The following is a 20,627-nucleotide window of genomic DNA, read 5'->3' as shown; positions in this document are numbered from 1 at the left end:
GGTACAACCTGTGAGTATTTCCCAGCAGAAGGGCAGGTTGTTTATATAAAGCATCCTTAGAGTTGCTCCCGGCGCAGGTGTGCTGGCCGCAGGGATCTTTGTTCTGGGTTGACGTAAATGTTTGACACTGGGACAGAAGTCAATATTACACAAGCAGAACCACACTGAGCACCTGCAGAACGTGAAACATGTAGACGAAGAAGTGCAACAGCTGTGGAGGCTGGTGCTTCAATACAGGTGTCAATACGACACCTGTGGAGGCTGGTGCTTCTGGTAAGGCAGGAAGCAACTCTGCTTCAGCGGTAGAGAGCCGTCTGAAGAACGATAAGATCAATAATTCTTGAAAGGTGAGACGAAGCGGAGGTGTTGGTATGGGTGGTGGTGGGGTGGTTGCTGGTGGGGGTGGAGGTGGTGGTGGGGTGGTGGTGATGGTGGCGGTGTGGTAGAGGGGGGGGGGGTAATATGGTGATACAAGTGATGGTGTTGGACACAAGGCAGATAGGGACATACGCACGCAAGTGGGTCAGGTGCCAGGGTTCGTAGCTCCTCGTCACATCAGAAGGACCAAGTTCACTTATAATGGGAGACCCTCAGGGATATCGCAGCTACAACGGTACACAGGAGGAACAACCACATGTGCAGGCAACATGTGGGTTTAGTTGATGCGTAGCTTACAACAGGTGTGACAAATACAAGCACAAATACAGCCCCGTCTCTCTGTTCGTCATACCATCAAAAATACAACTGTTTTTGTAACGAGAAACATACAAACCCAAGCAACCCTTGTCAGCAAGGCGGACAGCCCGCCTGCTTTCATACCTCTCACTGTATTTCCCACTTCTATACTTCCCTTCACCCATGCCTCTCCTTCCTCTTTACTCCCCCCCCCCCCCCAAAAAAAAAGAGCAACCCACCTAACACATCGAGACTGAAAATGTTAACTTTACTGTACTTTAATACTTTAATTTTTACCAAAACTTCGTTTTTTTAACGGATAGATTCCGTTAAAAATGTGACCTATTAGGTAAGTAGTCGGGTATTATCATGATCCAGTATAGCAATAACTGAAAACACGCCACTCCTGCTTGCGCCAATTTAACGCTTCATGAGTATAAGGCGAATGTTAGGCAAGAAGCCTTGTGCCTCTTTATGCTAGACTCTGCTCGAGGGCATGCCTCACAATACACACCATGCTCGAGGGCATGCCTCACAATACACACCATGCTCGAGGGCATGCCTCACAATACACACCATCATCAATACCGCTCACATGTCACTGGCTCTTGATTCATGAATATATCTAGAGGGATTCGATCGACGGCAAGTTCAGCGTCGAATATTATTAACTGTAAGTGTAATGCGAGCAGGATAACTGATGGGGGGAGGGGAGGTGGTCATAATGGTCACAGTGGTCATAATGGTCACAGTGGTCACAGTGGTCATAATGTTCACAGTGGTCATAATGGTCATAATGGTCACAGTGGTCACAGTGGTCATAATGGTCACAGTGGTCATAATGGTCATAATGGTCATAATGGTCACAGTGGTCATAATGGTCATAATGGTCACAGTGGTCACAGTGGTCATAATGGTCACAGTGGTCACAGTGGTCATAATGGCCACAGTGGTCATAATGGTCATAATGGTCACAGTGGTCATAATGGTCACAGTGGTCATAATGGTCACAGTGGTCATAATGGTCATAATGGTCACAGTGGTCACAGTGGTCATAATGGTCACAGTGGTCATAATGGTCACAGTGGTCATAATGGTCACAGTGGTCATAATGGTCATAATGGTCACAGTGGTCACAGTGGTCATAATGGTCACAGTGGTCATAATGGTCATAATGGTCACAGTGGTCATAATGGTCATAATGGTCACAGTGGTCATAATGGTCACAGTGGTCATAATGGTCACAGTGGTCATAATGGTCACAGTGGTCATAATGGTCACAGTGGTCACAGTGGTCATAATGGTCACAGTGGTCACAGTGGTCATAATGGTCACAGTGGTCATAATGGTCATAATGGTCATAATGGTCACAGTGGTCATAATGGTCACAGTGGTCATAATGGTCACAGTGGTCATAATGGTCACAGGGGTCACAGTGGTCATAATGGTCATAATGGTCACAGTGGTCATAATGGTCATAATGGTCACAGTGGTCATAATGGTCATAATGGTCACAGTGGTCATTATGGTCACAGTGGTCATAATGGTCACAGTGGTCATAATGGTCACAGTGGTCATAATGGTCATAATGGTCACAGTGGTCACAGTGGTCATAATGGTCACAGTGGTCATAATGGTCACAGTGGTCACAGTGGTCATAATGGTCACAGTGGTCATAATGGTCACAGTGGTCACAATGGTCACAGTGGTCATAATGGTCACAATGGTCACAGTGGTCATAATGGTCATAATGGTCATAATGGTCACAGTGGTCATAATGGTCACAGTGGTCATAATGGTCACAGTGGTCACAGTGGTCACAGTGGTCATAATGGTCATAATGGTCACAGTGGTCATAATGGTCACAGTGGTCATAATGGTCATAATGGTCACAGTGGTCACAATGGTCACAGTGGTCACAGTGGTCACAGTGGTCATAATGGTCACAGTGGTCATAATGGTCACAGTGGTCATAATGGTCACAGTGGTCACAATGGTCACAGTGGTCACAGTGGTCACAGTGGTCATAATGGTCACAGTGGTCATAATGGTCACAGTGGTCATAATGGTCACAGTGGTCATAATGGTCACAGTGGTCATAATGGTCACAGTGGTCACAGTGGTCATAATGGTCACAGTGGTCATAATGGTCACAGTGGTCATAATGGTCACAGTGGTCATAATGGTCACAGTGGTCATAATGGTCATAATGGTCACAGTGGTCATAATGGTCACAGTGGTCATAATGGTCACAGTGGTCATAATGGTCACAGTGGTCATAATGGTCATAATGGTCACAGTGGTCATAATGGTCACAGTGGTTGTAACGGGGGGGTGGGGGAAATAGCTCTATCTTGTCCATTATTCCACCCCCCAGTTAACTAACGAGGCCGGGGGAAACAGCTCTCTCTAGTCCGTTATCCCGTCCCCAGTTAGCTAACTATTCTAGAGCACCCTCCAGAGTTCCTAAGGCAACCTCTCTCGTTCAACACCTTGTAACCTAGGTATTTGACTACCTAGGTGCTAAGACTACAAGGCGCCGTCACTTGATCAGTTACCCGAAACTCTAGAGAGAACTCCAGAATACATAATCATTGCCACAAACGTATAAGAGAAAACGAGAGGAAAGAAATGAATAGTGAAGTAATTAGTGAGGGTTTGGGGTGAGAGGGAGAGAGGTGGGAGGAGCGAGGAGGGTCATTAGTTGAAAGTGAGAGTTTAGGGAGGGGTGGAGGGAGAGGTGTAGATAGGTAGAAGTAGAAGAGTAGATAGTAGAGGTAGAAGAGTAGATAATAGAAGAAGAAATGCTGCCACCATCCATTCTAGATCATCACATACAAGACAAGGAATGGAACTTGTCTGTATCACAAAATTCTCAAGAGATGTTATCAAGAGGTCATTATTAATCTGTTCCCTCTGTACCATGTGTCGGAAAATCCGACACCATTTAATAATAATATCATACAGATAATAGCTGTGTTGTATAAACAAGTTACCCATAGAAAACGTAACTTGTAGTGGAATTACCGTCTATAGAAAACGGGATATCATCACCACATACTATTATATTCTCCACCTATTATGGTGGGAATTATTCTTAAATACATTAGTCTTTGGACTTTACCATCATAAAAACATCTTATATAAATTAACTTAATTATCAATATTAAAGTAGAGTAAATGTGACCCTTCTATCACTTTCTGACATGTGGACAATGTAAGCCAGGCGTCAGAGGGAGGAAGGAGGGCAGCCATTGTTTATACTAGACCAGAGGCTCACACGGGAGCAAATTCGGCTCCTGTTAAATTTACTTGGACGTAGTGTTATGGAAACTAAAGGTGTACCATTATCAACACGCTGTCTACAAATTCAAGTTAAGTGTTCTTTCCGAAACCCATTATCTATCATTAGTGGCCATTAATGTCATTGGGTAGGGTTATCCGGTTAGAACGCGAAATCGCCTCAAACTAAAGGTAATTAAGCCAGGTCTTCAATGTTCCATGTACAGTATTTTCTCTGATATAACTTGTCATATATAGGTATCTGGCTTTACAGCTAGTGCCCTTTTGACAGGTCAAGACGAGGAGGAAGATTTTGTGCACCAGTTACTGGGTGATATGGAAGCTACCTCAAAGAGGATAATTTGGTGTCTACACCCTAGTTATACCTGGTGGACTAACCTGCTGTACTATAAGATAAGGAACCTTTTCAATGTATGTAGTTACTGTAGTATGATTGGCTGCATATATATAAACTAATAAACCCCCCCTAATGTGTAGAGGATCGATTTGTGAGATTATTGCAGAAATACAGTCCACTTATCATTATACAAATTGCTATCGAAGTATATAAATTAACGTAAATATAAATTCATATAAATTAAATAAATATAAATCTCACAGGTCGGTTCCCACACCATGTATCAACTCCAAACATGTACTCATTAATATCTTGAATCTAGTAACCACCGAGGCTTTCTCACCTCAACTCAACTCTCTAGGGAACACAGTGAAAGACCATTTAAATAATAAATTCAACAATTATGTTTTTCATGATAAGTATCATAACTTAAGCAATCCAATTAAAATGTTAACGATTAATATTCAAAGTGAGTCATCCTCCAAGAATCTGAGAGCACTACAACTGACTGCCCCTGATCATCACACAACATATGTAAACACGACCAAGTCACCTTACTGTTCACTCACCGAGGACTGAGTCTAAGTTGAATAGAGAGGGGGGTGGGTCTGTAGCTTGACAGAGACTGTCTCGCCCCTGCCGGCCGACAGCCTCCCTGCTAGGGACGTCTTCTCTGCTCTCCTGGCTCGTCTGCTGTTCCTTCTCTTAATGCTTCATGCTCGATAGCTCTCCGAGTTTATATTGGGGAACCTAGTAGCTAACTCCGCCCACAAATAGATAGCCTCCGGCACTCTACCAAGCCACTCCTTAAACGTCGGCAAGTTTGAAGGCTACCAGGCTCCAACTAAGAGATTAGTAGAAGCAAGGTGAAATTCGCATGATCTGACCTCAGGTCACTTGAGGTCATTAACGCTTTGAGGTGTGAGATCTCAGGCCGACAACTGGCGCCTCTCCAAATCCCTGTCTGTGACTCATATTCTATATATATTTTAAATAAACTAACTCAAACACTTTTACAGTGTTACATGGTCACAATGGTCACAGTGGTCACAGTGGTCATAATGGTCACAGTGGTCATTATGGTCACAGTGGTCATAATGGTCACAGTGGTCACAGTGGTCATAATGGTCACAGTGGTCATAATGGTCACAGTGGTCATAATGGTCACAGTGGTCATAATGGTCACAGTGGTCACAGTGGTCATAATGGTCACAGTGGTCATAATGGTCATAATGGTCACAGTGGTCATAATGGTCATAATGGTCACAGTGGTCACAATGGTCATAATGGTCATAATGGTCACAGTGGTCATAATGGTCACAGTGGTCATAATGGTCACAGTGGTCACAGTGGTCATAATGGTCACAGTGGTCACAATGGTCATAATGGTCATAGTGGTCATAATGGTCACAGTGGTCATAATGGTCACAGTGGTCATAATGGTCACAGTGGTCATAATGGTCACAGTGGTCATAATGGTCACAGTGGTCATAATGGTCACAGTGGTCATAATGGTCACAGTGGTCATAATGGTCATAATGGTCATAATGGTCACAGTGGTCATAATGGTCATAATGGTCACAGTGGTCATAATGGTCACAGTGGTCATAATGGTCATAATGGTCACAGTGGTCATAATGGTCACAGTGGTCATAATGGTCATAATGGTCATAATGGTCACAGTGGTCATAATGGTCACAGTGGTCACAGTGGTCATAATGGTCACAGTGGTCATAATGGTCACAGTGGTCACAGTGGTCATAATGGTCACAGTGGTCATAATGGTCACAGTGGTCACAGTGGTCATAATGGTCACAGTGGTCATAATGGTCACAGTGGTCATAATGGTCACAGTGGTCACAGTGGTCATAATGGTCACAGTGGTCATAATGGTCATAATGGTCACAGTGGTCATAATGGTCACAGTGGTCATAATGGTCACAGTGGTCACAGTGGTCATAATGGTCACAGTGGTCACAGTGGTCATAATGGTCACAGTGGTCATAATGGTCACAGTGGTCATAATGGTCACAGTGGTCATAATGGTCACAGTGGTCATAATGGTCACAGTGGTCATAATGGTCACAGTGGTCATAATGGTCACAGTGGTCATAATGGTCATAATGGTCACAGTGGTCATAATGGTCACAGGGGTGATGAGTCTGGGCCTGGTGCAGAATACATGGTCATGCTGTCTATGGCTTCGTCAAAGTCCAGTGGTGTTAGGGTGACATCGGATATGTGGTTCCATGTTGATGTCACATTCATGAAGAATTCCTTTGGATGATGGATCTTCAACATGGTCAGGACTTCACTGAAAACAGAATCGTACTGAAGCCTCAGTATTTCTCTCATTTCTTTGTTGTCACCTGTGAAAGTTCCATCATTCCTGTGCAAGGGCCCAATGCTGGATGCAGTTTTTGTTCTTGTTTTTGGATACGAGAAAAAGTATTTCGGGTTCCTCTCTATTTCACTTATAGCGTTTTGCTGTCTTTGCCTATCTTGAATTTTATGTGATTCTCTCGGCTTCAGCTCGATCATTTCTAGTGTCCTATAAAGCCTTCCTTGTCCCTATAAATCCTTCCTTGTTGTTCTTGGGATGGAGTGGAACGTTTGAGATGTTCTACTTGATAACTACTTGATGGGGTTCTGGGAGTTCTTCTACTCCCCAAGCCCGGCCCGAGGCCAGGCTTGACTTGTGAGAGTTTGGTCCACCAGGCTGTTGCTTGGAGCGGCCCGCAGGCCCACATACATTATTTGTGAGAAGATGCAGCGTGAGTTTAGATTTATCACTAAATGACTCAATTTTGTCAGAGTGTAAGATGTAATGCTCAAGTGTGTGTTCCTGTCTGTCCACACTTGACTTCATCTAGATCCCCGTACAAGCTGAACTGCCAGAGATACTTGTAGGCAAGTGGTATTGTAGCCGTGACGCGGTCTGTTAGTCTGGTGTGTTGGTCACTTGCCCCAATACACGTGTTTGGCGGCCGAGGGCTCCCGGCGGGAGGCTGCTGCCGCAGGAAGAGCAAGAGAGGCGGGAGACCTCTGCCGCAGGAATAGGAAGAGAGAGTAACGGGATACAGGGCGGCAGTGTTGCCACTGTCAGAGACGTTCCTCCGTGCTGGACAACTGTGTCACCTGCTTTACGCTTCCGTCACACACTGTGTTGGTCTGTCTGTCTCTGTATGTTCGTCACTATGTTTAGGTTTATATCTGCACCGCTCCCTCCCCCCCCCTCTCCCACTCAATGAAGGGGAACTACCTACCTACCTTGAGGTTACCTTGAGGTGCTTCCGGGGCTTAGTGTCCCCGCGGCCCGGTCGTCGACCAGGCCTCCTGGTTGCTGGACTTTAACGACTCGAGAGACCTGGGAGTGGACGTAACACCTAATCTAACTCCTGACGCACAAATAAATTCGATATTGACAGCAGCGTACTCTACACTGGCAAAAGTTGGAACATCATTCAGGAACCTAAGTAAGGAGACATTTAGGCCGCTTAACGCTGCCTACGTGAGGCCAGTCTTAGAGTATGCCGCCCCGTCATGGGGTCCCCATCTGAAGAAACACATAAGGAAACTGGAAAAGGTTCGGATGTTTGCGACGAGGCTTGTCCTAGAGTTACGAGGGGTGGGGTATGTAGAACGCCTGAAGGAACTGAACCTTACAACTCTAGAAAAAAGAAGGAAGAAGGAATAGGGGGGGATATGATAGGAACATATAAAATACTCAGGGGATTGACAGAGTGGAAATAGATGAAATGTTCACACGGAATACTAACAGAACGAGGAGACGTGGGTGGAAGCTGAAAAATCAAATGAGTCACAGATGCTAAGAAGTTTTCCTTTAGGCGTGAGAGTAGTGGAAAAATGGAATGCACTTAAGGAGCAGGTTGTGGTTACCTTACCTTGAAGTGCTTCCGGAGCTTAGCGTCACCGCGGCCCGGTCGTCGACTAGGCCTCCTGGTTGCTGGACTGATCAACCAGGCTGTTGGACGCGGCTGCTCGCAGCCTGACGTATGAGTCAGAGCCTCGTTGATCAGGTATCCTTCGGAGGTGTTTGTCAAGTTCTCTCTTGAACACTGTGAGGGGTCGGCCAGTTATGCCCCTTATGTGTAGTGGAAGCGTGTTGAACAGTCTCGGGCCTCTGATGTTGATAGTTCTCTCTCAGAGTACCTGTTGCACCTCTGCTCTTCAACGGGGGTATTCTGCACATCCTGCCATGCCTTCTGGTCTCATGTGGTGTTATTTCTGTGTGCAGGTTTGGGACCAGCCCATCAATTATTTTCCACGTATAGATTATTATGTACCTCTCCCGCCTGCGCTCAAGGGAGTACAGATTTAGGCTCTTTAGTCGGTCCCAGTAGTTTAGATGTTTTACTGAGTGAATTCTAGCAGTAAAGGATCTCTGCACGCTCTCCAGGTCAGCAATTTCTCCAGCTTTGAAAGGGGCTGTCATTGTGCAGCAGTACTCCACTCTAGAGAGCACAAGCGTTTTGAAAAGTATCATCATCCACTGTGACCATTATATGCAAGTCATGGGGTAAACTCAATAAGAGTTTGGTCCAACAGGCTGTTGGTCCGGCACTCCTTGGAGGAATAAATCTAGTTTCCTCTTGAAGATGTCCACGGTTGTTCCGGCAATATTTCTTATGCTCGCTGGGAGGGTGTTGAACAACCGCGGACCTCTGATGTTTATACAGTGTTCTCTGATTGTGCCTATGGCACCTCTGCTCTTCACTGCTTTTATTCTGCATTTTCTTCCATATTGTTCACTCCAGTACGTTGTTATTTTACTGTGTAGATTTGGTATTTGGCCCAGTATCTTCCAGGTGTATATTATTTGATATCTCTCTCGTCTTCTTTCTAGTGAGTACATTTGGAGGGCTTTGAGACCATCCTAATAATTTAGGTGCTTTATCGCGTCTATGCGTGCCGTATATGTTCTCTGTATTCCCTCTATTTCAGCAATCTCTCCTGCTCTGAAGGGGGAAGTGAGTACTGAGCAGTACCCAAGACGGGACAACACAAGTGACTTGAAGAGTACAACCATTGTGATGGGATCCCTGGATTTGAAAGTTCTTGTAATCCATCCTATCATTTTTCTGGCTGACGCAATATTTGCTTGGTTATGCTCCCTAAACGTTAGGTCGTCGGACATCATTATTCCCAAATCCTTTACGTGCTGTTTTCCTACTATGGGCACATTTGATTGTGTTTTATACCCTGTATTATGTTTATGGTCCTCATTTTTACCGTACCTGAGTACCTGGAATTTATCACTGTTAAACATCATGTTATGTTCTGATGCCCAGTCGAAAACTTTATTAATATCAGCTTGAAGTTTTTCAATGTCTTCAGCCGAGGTAATTTTCATGTTGATTTTTGTGTCATCTGCAAAGGATGATACGAACTCTGCGTTCTTTTCGTTAGAAAGTTAAGTTCAACTGTATCGAATACATTCTGACACTTGGCATTCAAATTGTTCATCATTCTATTTTGTGTTATAACAATGTTTCCTTGTCATACACTCCAGTAGGTTTCTTTAAGCAGGACTTGTGTGAGGGCAGGATGGTGTTTTCATACAAGGAGTTCACCCGCTAGAATCTAAGATGAGTCACTAAACTTCTAGGTGCTCTCTCCTACTGTGCAAGGAATGTATGTGACGCTGGTGTTGAGATTTGGTTACACCTTGTGTGTGTGTACTCATCTAGTTGTGCTTGTGGGGGGTTGAGCTTTGGCTCAACCCCCACAGGTCCCGCCTCTCAACTGTCAATCAACTGGTGTACAGATTCGTGAGCCTATTGGGCTATCAAATCTACATTTGAAGCTGTGTATTGAGTCAGCCTCCACCATATCACTGCCTAATGCATTCCATCAGTTAACTAACCTGAAAAACTACCCTGTGTGTGTGTGTGTGTGTGTATTCACCTAGTTGTGTTTGCTGGGGTTGAGCTTTGCTCTTTTGGCCCGCCTCTCAACTGTCAATCAACTGTTTACTAACTACTTATTTTTTATCTCACTCTCTACACTACACACACACACACACACACCTGAAAACAGCCCGTGACAGCTGACTGACTCCAAGGTATTTATTTACTGCTAGGTAACAGGAGGCATTCAGGGTGAAAGAAACTTTGCCCATTTGTTTCTGCCTGGTGCGGGAATCGAACCCGCTCCACAGAATTACGAGTCCTGCGCGCTATCCACCAGACTATCAGGCCCCTGTGTGTGTGTGTGTGTGCGTGTGAGTGCGTGCGTGCGTGCGTGCGTGCGTGTGCGTGCGTGTGGTCCACTGATGCACAGTGCGGGATAATGTCAGAGTTAAAAGAAAGCGCACATAACTCTCTTTCATGGCGGCTGTTGTGATGTTAGGTTGGGTGTCTCGCCGCAAGTGTCCCGGACAGGTGGCGCCTCCTTCCATCTTCCCCCCATCACCCCCCCCCCCCCTTGCCTCCCCCACTTGCCTCCCCCCCCTCCTCCACCAACTCCTACTCATCCTCCTCCTCCGCCTCCTTCTACTCCTCAGCAGTTTAAAGACCAACTAATGAAAATAGAACACTGCTTGGAAAACCTCACAAATCCAGCCCCGAACATCATCCAGCTTGGGGACTTCAACCTACGGCACCTGAAATGGAAGCACCTGGCTAATACAGTTATATCAGAAAAAATACCAGGAAGTAGCCTAAATGAACAGGCACATGCAAATGACCTGCTACGGATGTGCGACAGGTTTGCCTTAAACCAGCAAATAGTAGAACCAACTAGGAAGGAGAACACGCTGGACCTCATTTTCACTAATAATGATGAATTGATCAGGAACATAATGATTACAAATACCTGTTACTCAGATCACAACTTAATTGAAGTTATGACAAGCATGAGGAATAGACCTTCAAAACCAGTCCCGATGCCCGGTGGAGGAGATTTCAGCAAATTCAACTTCAATAATAAACAGATAAACTGGGAGCAAATAAACCAAGACTTCACAGAAATAAACTCGAAAGAACAGCTAGAATATGCAAACCTGAACCAGTGCCTGGAAAAAATAAGCTCAGTAGCACTAGAAATATGTTCAAACCGCATACCCCTAAGAAAAAAAGAGAAAGATATGCAGATTGGAACAGGAACGTCGTTCCCTCTATAGGCGAAGAAAACGAATCGCGGAACAACTTGAGAGTCGCACCCTATCTCAAGAACGGCGAAGGTTAGGTAGAGAAATAGAAACGATTGAACTAAAGCTACATGAATCATACAAAATCCAAGAGAGACAAAGAGAGCAAAAGGCCATCAGTGAAATAGAGAAATCCGAAATATTTTTTCTCCTATGCAAAATCAAGATCAAAAACCACATCTAGTATCGGGCCCCTGCGAAAGGGAGATGGAACTTTCACCGATGACAACAAAGAAATGAGCGAGTTACTGTGGAAGCAGTACGACTCTGTTTTCAGCGAGCCATTAAACACACTGAAGACTGATAACCGAAATTTATTTTTCATGGATATGACACCAACATCAAATCATATATCAGACGTCACCCTATCCCCACTGAATTTTGAAGAAGCCATAGACAGTATGCCTATGCACTCTGCACCAGGCCCGGATTCCTGGAACTCTATATTCATCAAGAACTGTAAACAAAAAAAAAACAGCTATCATTCACATTCTGTGGAGACAAAGCCTAGATACTGGCGTTATCCCTGACATACTAAATACAGCAGAGATAGCACCACTCCATAAAGGAGGAAATAAGGCAGACAAAAAATTACAGACCGATAGCACTAACATCACACATCATAAAACTCTTTAAATGTTAAGAAGTAAGATCACAAAATACATGGAATCACAGCATCTCCATAACCCCTAACAACATGGTTTCAGAACAGGGCGCTCTTGCCTGTCACAGTTGCTGGACCACTATGACATGACATTAAATGACATGGAATTCAAACAAAACGCTGATGTAATTTTCACAGATTTCGCAAAAGCCTTTGACAAATGTGACCATGGTGTTATTGCACACAAAATACGTTCAAATGGAATTACCGGAAAAATAGGCAGATGGATCTACAAATTCCTAACTAATAGAACCCAATGTGTAATAGTCAACAAAATAAAATCCGGACCATTAAACGTGAAGAGCTCAGTCCCCCAGGGTACTGTGCTTGCTCCAGTACTTTTTCTCATCCTCATATCGGACATAGACAAAGACACAACCTATAGTACTGTATCATCCTTTGCAGATGACACCAGGATTTTCATGAGAACAGACAACATAGAGGACACGGCAAACCTCCGATCACATGTAAATCAGGTCTTTTAATGGGCTACAGAAAATTATATGGTATTTAACGAAGATAAGTTCCAGCTCTTGCGCTACGGAAAAAAATGAAAATATAAAAGCTGAAACCACGTACAAAACTCAGTCAAATCACAACATAGAACGAAAAAGCAATGTAAAGGATCTGGGTGTACTCATGTCGGAAGACCTTACCTTTAAAGAACACAATAAAGTAGCCGTCACAACTACAAGAAAAATGACAGGTTGGATAACAAGAACCTTTCACACTAGAGATGGTATACCAATGATGATACTCTTCAAAACGCTTGTGCTCTCTAGAGTGGAGCACTGCTGCACAATGACAGCCCCTTTCAGAGCTGGAGAAATTGCTGACCTGGAGAGCGTGCAGAGATCCTTTACTTCTAGGATCCACTCAGTAAAACATCTAAACTATTGAGACCGACTAAAATGCCTAAATCTGTATTCTCCTGAGCGCAGACGGGAGAGATACATAATAATTTACACGTTAAAAATAGTAGAGGGGCTGGTCCCAAACCTGCACACAGAAATAACATCACATGAGACCAGAAGGCATGGCAGGATGTGCAGAATACTCCCGTTGAAAAGCAGAGGTGCAACAGGTACTCTGAGAGAGAACTCTATCAACATCAGAGGCCCGAAACTGTTCAACACGCTTCCACTACACATAAGGGGCATAACTGGCCGACCTCTCACAGTGTTCAAGAGAGAACTGAATAAGCACCTCCAAAGGATATCTGATCAACCAGGCTGTGACTCATACGTCAAGCTGTGAGCAGCCGCGTCCAACAGCCTGGTTGACCAGTCCAGCAACCAGGAGGCCGCCTGGTCGACGACCGGGCCGCGGTGTCGCCAAGCCCCGAAAACACCTCAAGGTAACCTCAAAGTAACCTCCTTTCCAAGTGCGAGGAGACTGGGGTCAGGTGGGGGGGGGGGTAGGAAGGCATGATGAATACAGAATGAATTTTGTCGCAGGAACAACATACCCGTTTTGTTGGTGTTGACGCCCCAGTGGGCACGTGGGCTCCAGTCACCCCTGCCCCTCCCCTATCCTGGCCCCGACCCTCCCCATCCTGGCCCCGACCCTCCCCATCCTGGCCCCGACCCTCCCCATCCTGGCCCCGACCCTCCCCATCCTGGCCCCGACCCTCCCCATCCTGGCCCCGACATTCCCCATCCTGGCCCCGACATTCCCCATCCTGGCCCCGACCCTCCCCATCCTGGCCCCGACCCTCCCCATCCTGGCCCCGACATTCCCCATCCTGGCCCCGACATTCCCCATCCTGGCCCCGACCCTCCCCATCCTGGCCCCAACCCTCCCCATCCTGGCCCCAACCCTCCCCCATCCTGGCCCCGACCCTCCCCATCCTGGCCCCAACCCTCCCCCATCCTGGCCCCGACCCTCCCCATCCTGGCCCCGACCCTCCCCATCCTGGCCCCGACCCTCCCCCATCCTGGCCCCGACCCTCCCCCATCCTGGCCCCGACATTCCCCATCCTTCCCCCCCCCCCCTCCATCAACTTCCCGACCTGCCCCATTGTTGCCCCGCCTGGTGATGCCCCCCCCCTCGACCCATGCCCACCAGCACCCCCCCCCCCCCCCTCCACAATGAGCACTGGGCCGCCACCACGTCCGCCACCTTACCTCTGCTGCGGTTATTTACTAGTTCGATCAACTACAACCTTAATGTGTAATCTAAGAATGTATCTGAACGTGGGCATCGGGTTACACGGTACAATGTCATCAAGACGTATCTTGTGATTGGCCGGCAGCTGCTACACACCCTCCCCGCCACCCAATCACCGCTCATGACGTAGGCTGGTGCTAGCCAATGCGTGAATGAGACGTTGCATCAATAAACCCAAGGATACTGCCAATCGCGCAGTTATTGCTCTTGTAATCAGAGAAGTGGTAACTGTCAGGCGCGCAACAAAATTAGCATAGTTTATTGCTCATCTGAATTGTCAGTCGATGATGAATCATGTGATGGAAGGTGGTTTCAGGAGAGGATATTGTCGGGGTGTGAGTTGTGGGGCCCGCGAGGCGGAGTCAATACTGGGGGCCCCAGGGGCCCCAGGGGCCCGGGGGGCGCTGTGCTTGCTTCATCCTTCACCTTACAGCTGACTCCAGAGTTTCACCGCTGTCTCCTCAGCTTCAATTACTCCTCGTCGTTGAAACTATAACCAGATCAAAAAATCAGATACAGGATTGAATTTACATATATGAACAGCTATAAGTAACTTACCGAACGACGGTGAGAGAACTTGAGTTAGGAATTAGGTGATAGTGAAGATACTGAGGCTATAGAATGGGGTCGTATGCCTTGATTCCCCCAGCAGGCACACTCACCACCGATTAGACCACGACGAGCTCGAGAGTATCTCCAGCAGAGTACCTGTGAGTGTGGCGGGTACTCACGGTACCACGACACACGTGTCTGGGAGAGAAATTTAGTATAGCCACCCCAGGCGTGACTCCACATGTGTTAACCCCCCCTACCCCACCCAACCCCTGGCTGGCTGGTGGTGTGCTGAGGCGGCACACGTCTTGGCTGGTCACAGTGATCGCTGTGTTGTGATCCTGGCACTCAGGGCGGCGACGGTGGCACTCAGGGCGGCGACGGTGGCACTCAGGGCGGCGACGGTGGCACTCAGGGCGGCGACGGTGGCACTCAGGGCGGTGACAGTAGCACTGAAGGCAGGTGTGTTCTCTCCTGATTACTCTATCAAGCTAGATATCCCAGCCAGGAGGCGGACTGGTTGATACTTGGTTGGTTGGTTGATACCTGGTTGATGGGGTTCTGGGAGTTCTTCTTCTCCCCAAGCCCGGCCCGAGGCCCGGCTTGACTTGTGAGAGTTTGGTCCACCAGGCTGTTGCTTGGAGCGGCCCGCAGGCCTAGGGACTAGGCATCTAGGAGGACTAGCCACCTCCTCCAGGCACCTCCAAGGAGAGTATACCAGCCTAGGGAACACCTCTCACAGTTAACACCATAGGCGTGTATAAACACCTCCAAAGGATATCTGATCAACCAAGCTGTAATCCACGCCTCAGACATCGAGCAGCGGCGTCTTACAGCATGGTTGATCAGACTACAAACCAGAAAGCCTAATCAAAAACTGGGCCGCGGGAACGCTGATCCTCGGAACCACCTCAAAGTAACCTCAGTGGACGGTTTCATCATAGCAGGTTGTTAGTGGTGTGGCTAACGTGTGTTACCAGACTTTAAGATGAGTTTACGATCTTATTCAGTCATCAAGATATTTGTAGTAATCCTTGTTGACACAACCTCCCACTATCTTACTATCTAAAGTCTTACTATCACTTCACCCACAATGCACTCTAAAGATTTACTGTACTGTTTAGATAAGAATCTACGAATAAAACAAACTGCAGCTCGAAGGCTTATTGGTCCATACGAGGCAGCTTCTATTGGTCCATACGAGGCAGCTTCTATTGGTCCATACGAAGCAGCTCCTATTGGTCCATACGAGGCAGCTTCTATTGGTCCATACGAGGCAGCTTCTATTGGTCCATACGAGGCAGCTTCTATTGGTCCATACGAGGCAGCTTCTATTGGTCCATACGAAGCAGCTCCTATTGGTCCATACGAGGCAGCTCCTATTGGTCCATACGAGGCAGCTCCTATTGGTCCATACGAGACAGCTCTTATTGGTCCATACGAGGCAGCTCTTATTGGTCCATGCTAGGCAGCTCCTATTGGTCCATACGAGGCAGCTTCTATTGGTCCATACGAGGCAGCTCTTATTGGTCCATGCGAGGCAGCTCCTATTGGTCCATGCGAGGCAGCTCCTATTGGTCCATACAAGGCAGCTCCTATTGGTCCACACGAGGCAGCTCTTATTGGTCCATGCGAGGCAGCTCCTATTGGTCCATACGAGGCAGCTCCTATTGGTCCATACGAGGCAGCTCTTATTGGTCCATACGAGGCAGCTCTTATTGGTCCATACGAGGCAGCTCTTATTGGTCCATACGAGGCAGCTCCTATTGGTCCATACGAGGCAGCTCTTATTGGTCCATACGAGGCAGCTCTTATTGGTCCATACGAGGCAGCTCCTATTAATATTCATTCAAATTCCTGTGTAACTTATGCTTGAAACAATTCAGCGACTCCACGTGTGACTGTGTGGGTGTTGTGGACATCTGGTGGTCTGCTTGAAGCAGACCACCAGATGTCCACGGTTGTTCCGGCAATATTTCTTATGCTCACTGGGAGGGTGTTGAACAACCGCGGACCTCTGATGTTTATACAGTGTTCTCTGATTGTGCCTATGGCACCTCTGTTCTTCACTGGTTCTATTCTGCATTTTCTTCCATATTGTTCACTCCAGTACGTTGTTATTTTACTGTGTAGATTTGGGACCTGACCCTCCAGTATTTTCCACGTGTATATTATTTAGTATCTCTCTCGTCTCCTCTCTAGCGAGTACATTTGGAGAGCTTTGAGACGATCCCAATAATATAGGTGTTTTATCTCGTCTATGCGTGCCGTATATGTTCTCTGTATTCCCTCTATTTCAGCAATCTCTCCTGCTCTGAAGGGGGAAGTGAGTACTGAGCAGTACTCAAGACGGGACAACACAAGTGACTTGAAGAGTACAACCATTGTGATGGGATCCCTGGATTTGAAAGTTCTCGTAATCCATCCGATCATTTTTCTGGCTGACGCTGTCAGCCAGAAAAAGTAGTCAGAGTAGTCAGCCAGTGTCAGAGTAGTTAACAAGTGGAATGCATTAGGCAGTGATGTGGTGGAGGCTGACTCCATACACCGTTTTAAATGTAGATATGATAGAGCCCAGCAAGCCCAAGAATCTGTACCCCAGTTGATTCATGGGACTAAAGAGCCAAAGCTCAACCCCAGCAAGCACAAATAGGTGAGTACACACACACATGTAAGTTACGTTTCTGTGTATATATATATATATATATATATATATATATATATATATATATATATATATATATATATATATATATATATATATATATATACTGTATATATATAATTAATGTTAACATTTAAACTGCCTTTGAGCGAAGTAGGAAAGTTTTAGCTAATGAGGGCCAGGTGTGTATTACCGGGAACCACACCACACCTGTTAGGCCAAATAAATCAATATTTTCTGACGGATGTGGATATGTCAGAGTCCCATGTATACTAGGATATACAGTCGTTAGTTAGTGAAGAATAGCCAGGTGTGTGGGAGCGCATTGTGCTGGCCGCTGATAATGAGGATAGGTTAATTTAGCTCAAGTTAGGATAGGTTAAAATCCCTTATTCAATCTCGGCGTTCAGTTTGATCCCAGTTACTGGTGCCAGGAACCATGGCAAGATATATGCACGGTTTATTCTCAAATTGAAGTAATTCTCAATTTTCACAGATTTCGCAAAAGCCTTGGACAAATGTGACCATGGTGTTATTGCACATAAAATGCGTTCAAAAGGAATTACCGGAAAAATAGGCAGATGGATCTACAATTTCCTGACTAACAGAACCCAATGTGTAATAGTCAACAAAATAAAATCCGGTCCATCAACCGTGAAGAGCTCAGTCCCCCAGGGTACTGTGCTTGCTCCAGTACTTTTTCTCATCCTCATATCGGACATAGACAAGGACACAATCTATAGTACTGTATCTTCTTTTGCAGATGACACTAGGATTTTCATGAGAGTAGACAACATAGAGGACACGGCAAGCCTCAAATCAGATGTAAATCAGGTCTTTCTATGGGCTACAGAAAATAATGTGGTGTTTAACGAAGATAAGTTCTAGCTTCTACGCTACGGAAAAAAATGAAAATATAAAAGCAGAAACCACGTACAAAACTCAGTCAAATCATAACATAGAATGAAAAGGCATTGTAGAGGATTTGGGTGTACTCATGTCGGAAGACCTTACCTTTAAAGATCACAATAAAGTAGCCGTCACAACTGCAAGAAAAATGACAGGCTGGATAACAAGAACTTTTCAAGCTAGAGATGTGCCAATGATCATACTTTTCAAGACTCTAGTGCTCTCTAAAGAGGAGTACTGCTACACAATGACAGCCCCTTTGAAAGCTGGAGAAATTGCTGACCTGGAGAGCGTGCAGAGATCCTTTACTGCTAGAATCCACTCAGTAAAACACCTAAACTATTGGGACCGACTAAAGAGCCTAAATCTGTGCTCCCTTGAGCGCAGGCGGGAGAGATACATAATAATTTACACGTGGAAAATAGTAGAGGGGCTGGTCCCAAACCTGCACACAGAAATAACATCACATGAGACCAGAAGACATGGCAGGATGTGCAGAATACCCCCGTTGAAGAGCAGAGGTGCAACAGGTACTCTGAGAGAGAACTATCAACATCAGAGGCCCGAGACTGTTCAACATGCTTCCCCTACACATAAGGGGCATAACTGGCCGACCCCTCACAGTGTTCAAAAGAGAACTGGATAAACACCTTCGAAGGATTCCTGATCAACCAGGCTGTGACTCATACGTCAGGCTGCGAGCAGCCGCGTCCAACAGCCTGGTTGATCAGTCCAGCAACCAGGAGGCCTGGTCGACGACCGGGCCGCGGGGATGCTAAGCCCCGAAAACACCTCAAGGTAACCTCCTCCTTTTCATGTGCGAAGAGCGTTTCCAAGTGTTGTGTCTGTGTACACCTGTGCACACGGACTTGTGCAACTCACACGGACCTGTGCACATGTGCAACTCACGAAACAGTGTTTTGTGAGTTGTGAGGACAAAATTCAAATTCAAATTCAAATTCAAATGTTTATTCAGGTAAAGTCCATACATAGAAGGGGTGATACAAATATTGATGAATTTACAGATAGAGCTAGTATATACAATGCCTAAAGCCACTATTACGCAAAGCGTTTCGGGCACAGGCCTGGTCGAGGACCGGGCCGCGGGGACGCTAAGCCCCGGAAGCACCTCAAGGTAGATAACCGTAGCCAGGCGACGGTAGCCTCCTACTCACTCATTCACAAGTCAAGACAAGACACTGGTATATCGGTCCACGACCACTCACGGAGCCACGGAGGAAGCAGCCATTCATAAAGGGGTTGAGTCAGTGGTTGAGTGTGTACTCACCTAGTTGTGCTTGCGGGGGTTGAGCTCTGGCTCTTTGGTCCCGCCTCTCAACTGTCAATCAACTGGTGTACAGATTCCTGAGCCTACTGGGCTCTATCATATCTACATTTGAAAGTGTGTATGGAGTCAGCCTCCACCACATCACTGCCTAATGCATTCCATCTGTTAACTACTCTGACACTGAAAAAGTTCTTTCAAACGTTTCTGTGGCTCATGTGGGTACTCAGTTTCCACCTGTGTCCCCTTGTTTGTGTCCCACGCGCGTGTGTGTGTGTGGCGGGGTCCCGGTGGCAGCGGTGTCCCCGTAGTGACGGGGTCGGTGACCCCTGGCAGCCCTCAGTACTGACGTTACTTGCTGGCTCCCCACCCACCTATGTCCTGGTCTTGGCCACCCTCCTGTGTCCTGGTCTTGGCCACCCTCCTGTGTCCTGGTCTTGGCCACCCTCCTGTGTCCTGGTCTTGGCCACCCACCTGTGTCCTGGTCTTGGCCACCCTCCTGTGTCCTGGTCTTGGCCACCCTCCTTTGTCCTGGTCTTGGCCACCCTCCTGTGTCCTGGTCTTGGCCACCCTCCTGTGTCCTGGTCTTGGCCACCCTCCTGTGTCCTGGTCTTGGCCACCCACCTGTGTCCTGGTCTTGGCCACCCTCCTGTGTCCTGGTCTTGGCCACCCACCTGTGTCCTGGTCTTGGCCACCCACCTGTGTCCTGGTCTTGGCCACCCTCCTGTGTCCTGGTCTTGGCCACCCACCTGTGTCCTGCTCTTGGCCACCCTCCTGTGTCCTGGTCTTGGCCACCCACCTGTGTCCTGGTCTTGGCCACCCTCCTGTGTCCTGGTCTTGGCCACCCACCAGTGTCCTGGTCTTGGCCACCCACCTGTGTCCTGGTCTTGGCCACCC

At 46.8% G+C, this 20,627-nt stretch overlaps 2 protein-coding genes across 2 annotated transcripts in view; both read left to right on the top strand.

The window, feature by feature from the left end:
- LOC123763973 (uncharacterized) overlaps positions 1 to 20,627 on the top strand; it is a 298,070-nt gene that overhangs the window by 39,627 nt on the left and 237,816 nt on the right. The gene's annotated exons all lie outside the window — the stretch shown is intronic.
- Positions 1,291 to 6,602, top strand: LOC138367803 (collagen alpha-2(I) chain-like). The gene is made up of 2 exons (XM_069329774.1): positions 1,291 to 2,998; positions 5,335 to 6,602. The coding sequence occupies exons 1-2, from the start codon at positions 1,291 to 1,293 to the stop codon at positions 6,600 to 6,602; spliced, it is 2,976 nt and encodes a 991-aa protein (XP_069185875.1).

The sequence above is a fragment of the Procambarus clarkii genome, chromosome 23 (assembly GCF_040958095.1).
Source record: "Procambarus clarkii isolate CNS0578487 chromosome 23, FALCON_Pclarkii_2.0, whole genome shotgun sequence".
Lineage (NCBI taxonomy): Eukaryota > Metazoa > Arthropoda > Malacostraca > Decapoda > Cambaridae > Procambarus > Procambarus clarkii.
The sequence above is the reverse complement of the archived record's forward strand: the minus strand, read 5'-3'. Positions and strand labels throughout refer to the sequence as shown.

Excerpts from the sequence above, each read along its gene's own strand:
- LOC138367803 (XM_069329774.1), top strand. The coding sequence starts at position 1,291 with ATGAATATATCTAGAGGGATTCGATCGACGGCAAGTTCAGCGTCGAAT. Across the intron at positions 2,999-5,334 it reads TCATAATGGTCACAGTGGTT|TGTTACATGGTCACAATGGT; the intron begins GTAACGGGGGGG and ends ACACTTTTACAG.